Below are 11,623 nucleotides of genomic sequence, written 5' to 3' on the forward strand. Positions count from 1 at the left end.
CAACTGGTGGCATCCCATGACCCGGTGCTACAAGCCTACCTATGACCGGATCCGGTTGGCTGGTATATTCCGGCTGGTATTTCACTACCCAGTATTCTAACATCAAATATTGACCGTTTTACAAAGTGAGACAACCGGTGGAATCCCATGACCCGGTGCTACAAGCCCATTCATTACCGGATCCGGTTGGCTGGTATATTCCGGCCGGTATTTCACTACCCGGTATTGTAACCTCAAATATTGATGTGCAAATATCTCAGTCAAATATTGACTGATTTACAAAGTGAGACAACCAGTAGCATCCCATGATCCGGTGCTACAAGCCTACCTATGACCGGATCCAGTTGGCTGGTATATTCCGGCCCATATTTTACTACCCGGTATTCTAACATCAAATATTAATGTGTAAATATCTCAGTCAAATGTTGACCGTTTTACAAAGTGAGACAACCAGTGACATTGCATGGACCGGTGCTACAGCCCTACCTATGATCGGATCCGGTTGGCACCTCCTTTTCTGGCCCACTATATTTCGGCCCATCCATCTCTATTGTACCTAATAATCCCTCGGCCCACTCGTCTCCATTGTATACTCCATTTACTATATTCAGCCCATCCCTTTCCATCTGGTATACACTACACTCGGCCCATCCCTTTCAATCAGGTACACACTACCATCGGCCCATCCCTTTCAATTGGCTACACACTACACTTGGTTCACCTGTATATAGGTACAATTTCAGCCATGGGCCCAGTGGGATGGCCCATCTGCCTTGGTACATTGTCACCCTTGGCTGCCCGTCTGAGACAGTTTAGTTCACTGAAGGGGCTCTCATAATCATCAAAATACTCGTCTACATGGAATCCACAGCTCAAACCGGTTATCAGACAGCAAGAGAAGGTCCCGTTACCCTGGACCCTGGAATAACCCAGCATCATATATTACTCTTACTGCATACCCCAAGATTCCTGTACTTACCCGCATCAGCAGACCGAGTACGCATTAGCCTACCTCAGCACGGACTTATACATTTTTGAAACTGAGACAAAGTTGTCTTGTCTTCAAACCAATTGCATGTCTAAAACAGCCGGCGGGAACAGCGGACTGATGGGGGTACACCTCACATCAGGGCATTCATGAATTGGGAGATGTGTTAGGACATGGCTCGATCGAGTTTGAAGTCGCTGTAAGATTTGTTGCGCAGCATCAGGACTTCATGACTCTCATCAGCAAGGAGAGTAAAACAGTTGACGGCCTGAAATAAACAAGGCATTAGAGATATTGAAATAAATAAAGACATTAGAGAACTCACCAGGCGGTGAGAGAGAAAGTGTTCAAGGCACTTATATAAAGATGCCCAGCGTGTTCGCACCCAAGCTAAGATATCGCGAACGGGGATGCCCTCTTCCTTGCAACACTTTTGGAAGAAGGCTCTGGCTTGCGGCGATTTGCGAATCTATTATATTCATATTAGAAAACAACTCAAAAACAAGAAAAGGAGCTCACCTGTTCAATAAGAGCAAGTGCTTTGCCGACGGCATCTGCCACATCAAAACCGTCCTCAGTAATGGCTTCAGGATCACATTCTAATGTGGCCAGCTGTTGAGTTAAACTGTCAATGTCAGCATCATCACCGTTGTCTATAGCACGACAGATCTTCTTGAGTAAGGTGGCTTGAGGGGTAGGCACAACCGCATCAACGAAGTGCCGCACAGCAAGGTTGAGGATGTGCTCTTGACACCGAATGAGGTGGTCACCTGGTAGCCAATCATTGCCGCCCTCATTTAACACCTGTCCGACTTCTTTCATGGCAGTGTCGTTGCTTGAGGCATTATCCGAAGTCATCCAGCCAACCTGCAAAGTAAGGTCAATAAAATGGCATAAGTAAATTTAAAAAAAACTTACCTTCTTGTGAATCTCATACCTATCTATGGTCTCAATGAGTATGCGGGCAATATTCTGGCCACTATGGTTGCCTTCGATATAACTGAAATCAAGCTGCTCATGCATCAGCAGCCACTCTTGTGGCTTATCAGGGGGGTTCCAGATGTAATGGCCAGTGACAGAAAAGAAAGGATCCCCGATGATAGATGTCCATGAGTCGAACGTCATGGACACTGCACTGTCGACATGCTACCAAAACTGCATCAACAATAGTTAATAATGTGAATAGAATAAACTTACAGCAAGGCGCTCCTTGATCTTTTCAACGATAGTATTTGCACGAGACTTGATGGTATCAGTGAGTTTGGTGCGGTGCGGGATATCTTTCTCAGATAGAGTTGAACAGGTGTACAACAGCAAACATTGGAAAGTCGGTTTATCAACCAACTGGATTGCCTGCCATAATGTCATTAAACAGCAATGCAAATAACAAAATTAAAAAATGCACCTCATCTTCTGTCACGATAAGCTCCATTATGTACTCCAATAACCTGTTACAAGAACATCTAGATGCTTGGGCCCCTACTATTTTTCTCCTAATCCTCCTCGTATCTGCCCTCGCATCATACCCTTACCCCGACCTTACCCTTGTCATCCTTGTCATCCTCGCATTCCCTTTCGCCCTCTACCTGTCGCTTCAGCAGAGCCAGTACATCTGGCCAGACCCTTTCGCTGACGAAGCATACCCATGCTCCGTTTCACCACCTGACTGATCCTGTGGATAGTCCCCTTGCCCTTACCGTCTGGACGGTAACCTATGACACGATGCACGACGCATCCCCTTTGCCCTATTCCCTTTCTTGATCTCTGACTCGGTGCGCAGTCACACATGCGACTTATACTTAGATCCGCAGCTGCACGATCGTGCCTCTGCGCGTTTCACTTCTTATTTCGATCTTTGACTCACTTTCTTATCAAGCACATTCTACCTCGACCAAACGTGCCTTCCTGTTATGGTTATACCCTTTACCAATTGCCTCTCCCGGTAGTACGAGTTATCACCCACTAATACGTCTCCTGTCCTCTATATAAACTCGCTACCATGTACTATATTCCCTAACTTGAATCTACTTGGTTCTTGACCTCCTACTCTCATCAGAGTGATCCTTCTGCCTCGCCAGCAGTCTATATTCTATCTTCTTATCTGCTCATCGCGGATAAGCCTATAGTCTTGACCTTTACTCATCGACTTCGTCGACGAGCAAAGCCCCTGTTAACTAGTCGGACTTCTGTCCTTCTAATTAATGACGATCCTTACGATTAACCTTCGGGTGTCGTAAGCCTAGGCCGATATAGCTTATCATCTCGCACCCGCATGACATAAGCTACCCGATTTGGACATAGGCGTCAAATCGTACTTGCCGAAGACCCGCCAAGTACGACCCCTAACCTTGGGCTAGCCCAAGGACGTCCTCGACCGTTGACGACACACGCTCTGTTTGAGCGTCGCCAACAGATACCACCCAAGTTGTAACATAACCCATCCTTCGTGAATACAGCAGGTTTTGAAACAAGATTGTGATCAAGAGTTTGTTGTGTTGCAGTGAGGTCTTCACCGGGTGGGATTGCGCAAGAATGCATGGTGATGCCCACAGCATTGCAATGTGCCTTGTACACTTGAAAATGGGTGCGTCTGTGGCGAACAATGTGTGTTCGTAGCATTGAGGTGCCTCCACAAAACATATGCTTGTGTGCTGGTTCACCAGTGTCCCTTATCCAAAATCAAAATTGAATTTAAATTAAAAACAAATGAAAACTTACTTGCACAGTGTACAGACCCATCCCTCAGGGATACGAGTGAATATAGTCCGGATGTCTGCTGTACAATCACTTTTTGAGACCTAAATGCAAGTGTCAGTGAAGGAAGACAATGATGAATATACGACATACCATTTGACTCGCAGTTTGACTCTCAGCCTCGTCATCATCATCATCAAGCTGGGGGATTAGCTCATCAGATGATGATTCTCCTGGATCAGGAGCAGCCAAAAGGAGATCTTCATCAGCCATATCTTTATCATCAGAGTCCAAAGGTGATATGAATCGCATAGCAACTTTTTTAGATGCTGGGTGCTCTTTAGCACTAGATGATGCGCATGCACACTTCCTTGTGCCTGAGGACAAAGCAACATTGTCAGCATCATGGATGCAAGCTGAGGGCTTTGAAGGGCAGCCAGAGCGCCGAGAGCCTGCAGTGACAGTTGCTGGTGTATGTCCGGTCTTGAGTAGAACTGAGAAGGCATTTTTCTTGGGTTCCATTGAGGGCACATTGTCGTCAGGGCTGTTTGATGGAACTGGTGGCAAGGGCACATCGTCATCAGGATCGTTGTAGAACGTGATCTCAGATGCATCCTTGAGGGTGCTATTAGCATTGAGAGCGCAGGAGTCTGACATTTTCAGGGAGACAACTCACAGTTTCATTGTCACGACCTTGTTTTGTACACAGGGCAAGGAGAACACATCTGCGCACCACAGAATACTGGTCTCCTAGGAGATCAGTCACAGCAAAAAGCCTGTGGAGGATCATAGTGGCCTAGGAAGATGTAGTTAAACATATGTCAGTTGATTAGATGCTTCAGAGTTGAATTAGTTAGTACTCACCTTGAAAAAGGCTAAAGGCAGCCTGATAATACAAATTCTGGTCGAAGTCGAAGGGTCGAAGTCGAAGGGTCGAAGTCGAAGGGTCGAAGTCGAAGGTAGTGCAAATCCCGAAGATCGATTGATCAGACGACGACGACATTGAAGTAAATGATGGCGAAGCCAACAGTTCGGAACGGTTCGGGTGTCCCAAACCAGAACGGAACCGTTCCGGATGACCTAGAACCGAGAACCGATTTTCGGTCCGGTTCTGGCTGGTGAGAGAACCACGGACCGAACCACAGAGAACCGGACCAAAAGTCCGGTTCGAACCGTGGTTCTGGACCGGACCGCGGCAGCACTACATAGAGTACACTCTCAATAGGACAAAAATTGGACACAAAAAAAAAAAACGAAGCAACAGGAATTGAAAGTTGATACCGGAAGAGTCGAACGGCCAATCATCTCCCATGATGATATTCTTGTCATTTTCGATCGGTGGTCAGTAGGTACGATGTCGCGTGAATCTATAGAATCGACCATGATCACATTATCTTCCGCGTAAAAGGGATACCATTTTACTCTTTGGGATGCCCTTAGCCAGAAGATTTTATTAAACGCGTTTCCGAAGCCGTTACCACAACAAACTAGCTTGTGCGCCAGGGTGACCCCCTAAGCACAAGTACCGTTGTAGACGATTGTGATCTCGAGACATCATCAATCTTTGTCTCTGGCTACCTCTTGAACAATTAAATTATGCCAGCCCACCGCCTCACTGAAATTTGTACGATTTTTTTCGTGATTTCATTAAATTCTTCTGGGGTATTGACCATCAGTGACAGGTGAAAGTACTAGCTGATGTTCAAAAGTGGACAGCTGTCAGCACCAGCACTGGAATCCATATCTCGTTTAATCACACAATAGTATAATATCATGATACCTGGTGTATGTAACTGCTACAGCAACACAATTTAAAGGAAGCTCATGGTGTGATATCGTCGCAACCCGTCTCCATTGACGCTCAATCATAATCACAACACACCCACCATCGTGGTGCATACCCGATCAACTCTGTCATGATATCCATCTGTCCCTGCGTAGGACGTTCTTTGAACGATTCATCTTGTTCAGAACACACAGCAAACACCGGAACGGTGTCAATTTGAACGGCCCTGATGTCGTCATCGCCGGATTTGAAATATTTAGCCATGAACGCCTCAAACCACAGGGGAGGCACCGAGTCATCCTTGGGATTGAAACAATATTTGAAATCGAACGACCAGAAACCCGACCGAGCTGAAATGAGCTCTCGTGCTCGTACCATGGCGTGATGCTTGTAACATTTGTGATCGCGTTCAAGTAACACTTCTGGACATTCTCTTTCCGCGAAACGAATGAGCCAGTCATGGGGGATTGCATATCCATAGTACTGGACATAAGGACGGCCTATGATCGGGTTGATGTGCAACTGCTTTGGTGGACGGATAAGTTCAAATGGCTGGTGCTCAAGTTGTTGTCTGACGAGTTGTGTCCTGAAAGTCCCAGTTTCTTGGACCGTAGTGGTCTTCAAGTCGTTAGAGTGACAATCACGACGATGAGGGAAGATATTTATCATTGAGGCTTTGAACAACTTGGAAAGAGCGGAAGGCATGTTCGTTATGGAGATGCAATGACAAGTCTCTTCAGCCTTATATAAGGTAGAGAACAAAGGGGACTGATGTGGCCCGTTACATTCATGGTTGTACAGTGGAGCAGTGAGTTTTGGACAAAAGGTCACAGCTAACAATGTGGAAATCCAACTAGTAGGGATGCAGTTTGTTAGAGCTGACGACCACTGGTGAACTCTCACTAAAATTCAAACCCGCAGTTGTTTTAGTAGGACCAAAAACGATGCGCGAGCCGGTGAATCTACACTGGACCATGCCTTTGCGCACATGCGCTACCTTGATGGCGGAAACCTCCTTGCTCTGGTACGTGCGTATACTGCACAACCTTTATGACGGTGTTGCAGCACACTGGCAAAATTAATTGTAGCACTCGGATGAACGTGGTGTGATATATACAAACACTCACTCGAAGAACTCTTGATCTCAATCGAGGTGTGATAGAGCGGATACGCTCGTTCTATGCTGCTGCACTATGCAGCACACGTAAGATAATAAACACGCATGAAATCAAGGAGAAAGTTTTGTTAATGTGTGGACATTGAATTCCTGTTTAGAAAGTGAGATAGTTTGTACAAGTCAAGAAACGTTACGTGTTTGCGGTGCAAACAGTATTAACACATGGCGATACAGAAACATGGTAAACAAACAAGTCTGGCCGTGTTAATAAATTACCATGTCAGATAAGAGAACAAGGATGAACGGGATAGAAGAAACAACCCCAAAGATGGACAGAGATGGACGATGGAATAAATAGGTGCATCCAGCGGATGACTGACTTGATTCACAAAGGTGACAGGGAGTTTATGATGCTTCTCCAACAAGGCTAGTGAATAACAGAAAAGAAATCATTATGAACGCAAATTCAACAGGTCATAATCCAACCGTAAATGAGGAAATGGGAGCTGTGAAAATAGATAGCAATGATAATTTGCGAATGTTGAATTATGATGCCCAATACTGATGAATCCATGCCTTGCGGTTAATATCAAAAACCGACAACAAGTGGATAGATTGCAGCGCGGTCGTCCAGCCGGGTTGAGTGGTAGATACAAGGGAGTCTGTTCTTCATGTTGATACAACAGGGATTCCGCATGATTGATGAAGAAAGAATGCGTCATAGAAAGTGCGTTACACGTAAAGGAACCAATCGTTGGGGATGGGAAAGATAAATCAAGTGCTTGCGAGGTCGATACTAGCACCGAGGACGCCGCCTCTATCATGATGGATGTCAGTAAAACCACTGATGGTGCCATGAGTGCCTTGGTAGTGGTGCCGTTGCTGCTCCTCTTCAAAGAGCTTTCTGCCGACGTCCGCACGCAGGTTAGCACTTGGACCAGATTTGAGAGATACTGCTGCACGTGGTGCGGCCGTAAAGGCAGGGGAGGGAGAGACATTGATAAAGTCATTGAGATTGAATGGGACATTGCCCGGAGTGGGTGGGGCGTGAAGGCTGTTTGATGGCGAGCCCGAATGACCGTTCGAAGTATCACTACGCCTAGAAGGTGAAGGTGGAGATGGCAACAATGATGAGGATTCAGCACCCAAAGTAGCGGTGGGTGGAATAACTATTTGCTCTAAAGATGGCGCAGGCGCGAGAGATCCAGAGGGAGCGGCATCTAATCGCAATGGCTGGCTCAAAGGCTGCGTACTATCTTGGCTAGAAGATAAAGTCTCTGACGTAAAGCCGCATTCTGATCTCAGCGAGCTTCTATTGTCCTGGCCTGGAAAAAGGACCTTTCCCTTAGTAAGGAGAGATGTGGAACCGCTTCCAAGGGCTCTGTAGGCTGTAATATCCTGAGTATCCCTGTCCCGGGTGGTTGTAGGGCGTACAGGCGACGGTGATGTATGTAGATAAAGCATGAGATTGGCTGCCTCTTCGTCATCTGCGCGAGGCGTCGAATAGATGTTGTCACCCAAGTTACGGGGTGGAGTAGCTGCCCGAGGCATGCTAAATGATGACTCGGCTGATGGCAGCAGCGAGGTTGCTGCTGTCGTTGTGCGAGCAGAACTTTGTGCATATTGCGACAGAGACTGAAACGAACTCGCATCAGACGCGGTGGAGAGCGTGGACCGCGGAGACGACACGCTAGCTACGGAAGGACGCGACTGGAGAAGCGATGTCAAGGTGGCCACAGCCTGCCTCTCTACATCCGCCGAGTCTGCCACGGATGCCTTTTGCTTGCCCTTGTCGCCCCGTTTGGGTTTAGACCGAGTAGTATCCTCTTTGCGGCTACGGGACTGTGCGCGGGTGCTCTCTGCTATGCTGCGTACAGTAGACGCACGGTCCGATCGCCGGGACCGAGATCCGGCAGTCGAGCGAGCGGCTGCCTGGACAGGAGGGTCTGTTGAGTTGCGAACTGTCCGAGCTTGTTTTGACGGAGGAGGTCCAAGGAGGGTGGTGAACAGGCTCTGAGTCGCGTTGGGGCTAGAACCTGTCACAGTCGTGGGATAGTGGGAACGAGGAACGGATGGAGCAGAAGTCGCAGATACGGCGGGAGGAGCCATAGCTCCACGTTTTGCGACTGTGCCCTGTGTAGCGGGGTTGTTGTAGTAGTTATTGCCGGCGGTAGCCTTGCGCTTAGTGCCGATCAGGCGCGGCGGGGCAGCAGCCAGGGCACGGGTTTTCGCCTCGAGGTCGATCAGCTTGACATGAGGAATATTATGGGTAGCCTTGTATGAGGCATACGACAAACGGGCGCGAAGATTGCGCGTCACCTAGGAGAGGAAGAGAGGGGTATGTTAGCATTCTCATATTATATCACGACCGCGCCCCACACACAGCCATCTCAGCGGGGGATCCGGTATACAAGTACCACAAAGTAAATGATACTCTGAGTGCCTTTTCATATCGTTGGCGCGAATGGCTGTCTGCCAACGCGTCCCGCGAAGTGCTCAGTCTGAAATGAAATGACTCACCATCGAAAGTTCTGTGCTCGCCATGACTTTCTGAATAACTTTCAGTCTATCTTCCTTCTCTATTGGATCCACATCCATCGATGTAGAAGGGCTGTAAGCCTGTAAGTAGGACGCTGGAGGGGACGCTGAGGTCACCGAAGACGACGGAGTCGCCATAAGGAGCGCGTCGTTGGGAGTTTATAGTGATTATATACAGAATAAAGCACAATATATCACAGTAAGAGCGTCAGTCTTACGACCTGGGGACTGTTACAGATGACCAAGAGAGGAAACTGGTCGATGTGTGGGACGTCGGGGAGCGCGTTAAGGAATGGGGCACGCGCGACGACGCGCTAGTCTTATTCATCCGAATTCCCACGGATTGATTTAGCCGCACCCGCCGGTTTGTGCCTGTTTTTACCCAGAAATAGCTAATAATGGTTCAGAATTCACAGAGAAATATTCTTCACGTTCAACGAGAAAGTCATCGTTTTTATGTACACTTTCCTCCTTCACATTGATCAGGAGCGTGTAGTGAGTCCTGGAGAGGAACCATATCGTCTAAGTGGGTTATGTTGATCGGTATGAATCGGCCGCTTGCACGACACGGGATGGAGATAACAAGATACAAACTGGTTGACGGTAAGATAACCGGAGTTCACGTGGGTCTAAAAGACATTCTCGCGAGAATAACTGTAACCCAGCTGACAGTTATGAGTTTCGATCAGGTGAGCATATGATCTGAAAACGCCCATTTTAGCTCATACTTTCCGTCGAAAATGCACTACGACCGTTCCTACCTTGGAAGACGCTCCTTCAGTCCTTGTTTTGGCTCTAAATTCTGAGCCATGCGCGTCGGCGACATTCATTTCTTCCCAATACCATCTTGGAAGAAATCCGACGCGATCTTCCCCTCCTTCGACGTCCCTGACGTACACATCGTCTAGCAAAACAGCAGAGACACCTTTCTTTGGCGTGAATTTGATACGCCAGACATTAGTACTTGAGCCTTCTCTGATGGTGTTCCTGAGGAAAGTTAAAAATTGGTCTCCCCATGCTAAACAGACGTTGGGATCCCAGGCGCCAGGCTTTCCTCGAACCAGGCGAGGCATCTGTACAGTCTGGAAGACTTGCGTAGTCGTTAAATATCCTGATGGCTTCCTGAACCCAACAAAGATCTCCTGTAATGCGGTGTATTTATAAGGTCCTGTTTTAGTGTCATTTTGCATACCGGAACTCCTAGCAGAAATGACTGGAAATAAAATTTCAAAAGCTTTCTGTCGCACAGTCTCAGCAAGGTTAGGCATCTGAATCGTAGACTCACTTTTCAAATCTGGTCTCGTCTTGTGGGCCACGTATTGACAGTGAAGTTTTGAGTTCAACGAAGTTGTCAGTATTCCCCATATATCGTCCTGCAACAAATGACGTCTCCATATCTATTGACGCGAATTGGCACATACCTCGGACGCAGTCAACTTCTCCGCCAATGATGATCCGTGTATCGCCCAACTTCGTCTTAACAACACTGCACCACTGAACATTGGTATCTACATCACCGCCCCAACCAACAGCGCCCAAGGTATCAGAGGAGGAACCAGAGGCATGTTGGTTACGCTCGTTGGGAGTCGACGATGTGCAAAAAGATTCAAAAGAATATCCATAGTAAGACTGAAGTAGTTGCCGAGGTTCCAGGTCGTTCCTTCCTCAAGGTGAGCAAAACACATGCAAGACAGAAAAAAGTTTCACTTTTCCTTTAGTCTTGCATCTGATAGATGCTCCTCAAAGTACATAGTACCGTCGACACACATCACGTTGAGCTCCCAAGCATCTCGCTCTTCGTAAGGTGCTGTCAATATTCTCTCTCACCAAAAGCATTCCTCAGGTAAACATATCATACAGCGAGTGGCATGACATCTCACTTGGTCATAACTCCTCTCCAGCTTATCACTCCAATCTCGGGATTTTGCCCATTGAGGCTTTTCTTGAACCGTGACCACGCACTCAATAGACCATCGATGCGTCCACGTTCTTCCGGACGCCGTGTCCAATTTTTGTATCCGTGATTGAGATCTGCACCATGCGGTGGATGGACGAAATAGCGCAATGCAGAGTCGTCAAATTGTAGAACGCGAGAGGGTGAATACGAAAACGTGATAAGTTGACTAGGGCGCTGAAACGCGGGTGAATGTGAGGCTGGATGTGATAGGCTTGGGAAGGTAAGAGAATAATCGCTTTCTATTTTGGCTCTAGCCACCTTGCCGGTTGGCGAGGGATCATCCTCTGCAGACCGCTTAAGAGCCATTATATTTGTTATTACTTGCAGTTGGCGGTCAAGGTTGTTTGTTTATTTCAGAAGCTTTTGCCAAACAAGGTCACCAACTGGCAAGTATAAGCAATATTCTCATTTGGCAGCAATGGCAGGAGTAAGGTGCATTTTGCTCTAGAATCATCACACAAGTCCGAGTCGGGCTCGTCGAATGGCTCATCTCCGTCTTGTGCCGTGAAAGGCAACGTGCTGAACAGCCCTTTTGAATTAATT

At 47.4% G+C, this 11,623-nt stretch overlaps 3 protein-coding genes across 3 annotated transcripts; all 3 read right to left on the reverse strand.

The window, feature by feature from the left end:
• Window positions 1–5,373: 5,373 nt before the first annotated feature.
• On the reverse strand, window positions 5,374–6,173 carry EDB93DRAFT_1107596 (uncharacterized protein; the record flags this gene model as incomplete). The annotated part of the gene is made up of 2 exons (XM_041447740.1): window positions 5,374–5,478; window positions 5,565–6,173. 2 exons carry the CDS (start codon window positions 6,171–6,173, stop codon window positions 5,374–5,376), a joined length of 714 nt encoding a protein of 237 aa, XP_041303138.1.
• Window positions 6,174–7,359: 1,186 nt separating this feature from the next.
• Window positions 7,360–9,261, reverse strand: EDB93DRAFT_1254885 (uncharacterized protein; the record flags this gene model as incomplete). Its single annotated transcript, XM_041453697.1, has 2 exons — window positions 7,360–8,904; window positions 9,106–9,261. The coding sequence occupies 2 exons, from the start codon at window positions 9,259–9,261 to the stop codon at window positions 7,360–7,362; spliced, it is 1,701 nt and encodes a 566-aa protein (XP_041303139.1).
• A 285-nt stretch (window positions 9,262–9,546) lies between these two features.
• EDB93DRAFT_1174681 (RAI1 like PD-XK nuclease-domain-containing protein) lies at window positions 9,547–11,481 on the reverse strand. The gene is made up of 7 exons (XM_041450455.1): window positions 11,004–11,481; window positions 10,831–10,941; window positions 10,545–10,783; window positions 10,409–10,496; window positions 10,316–10,361; window positions 9,885–10,265; window positions 9,547–9,825 (listed from the first exon to the last, which is right to left on the reverse strand). Exons 1-7 carry the CDS (start codon window positions 11,384–11,386, stop codon window positions 9,796–9,798), a joined length of 1,278 nt encoding a protein of 425 aa, XP_041303140.1. The 5' UTR covers window positions 11,387–11,481; the 3' UTR covers window positions 9,547–9,795.
• Between the last annotated feature and the right edge of the window lie 142 nt (window positions 11,482–11,623).

Source organism: Suillus bovinus (assembly GCF_016758785.1).
Source record: "Suillus bovinus strain UH-Sbo-P2 chromosome Unknown EDB93scaffold_81, whole genome shotgun sequence".
Lineage (NCBI taxonomy): Eukaryota > Fungi > Basidiomycota > Agaricomycetes > Boletales > Suillaceae > Suillus > Suillus bovinus.

Bases quoted from the DNA above. Each gene is read 5' to 3' on its own strand.
- EDB93DRAFT_1174681 (XM_041450455.1), bottom strand. From the start codon at position 11,386: ATGGCTCTTAAGCGGTCTGCAGAGGATGATCCCTCGCCAACCGGCAAG. The intron at 10,942-11,003 runs GTGAGATGTCAT...TTGGTGAGAGAG, and splicing joins TGGAGAGGAGTTATGACCAA to AATATTGACAGCACCTTACG. The intron at 10,784-10,830 runs GTGAAACTTTTT...ACCTTGAGGAAG, and splicing joins GATGCAAGACTAAAGGAAAA to GAACGACCTGGAACCTCGGC.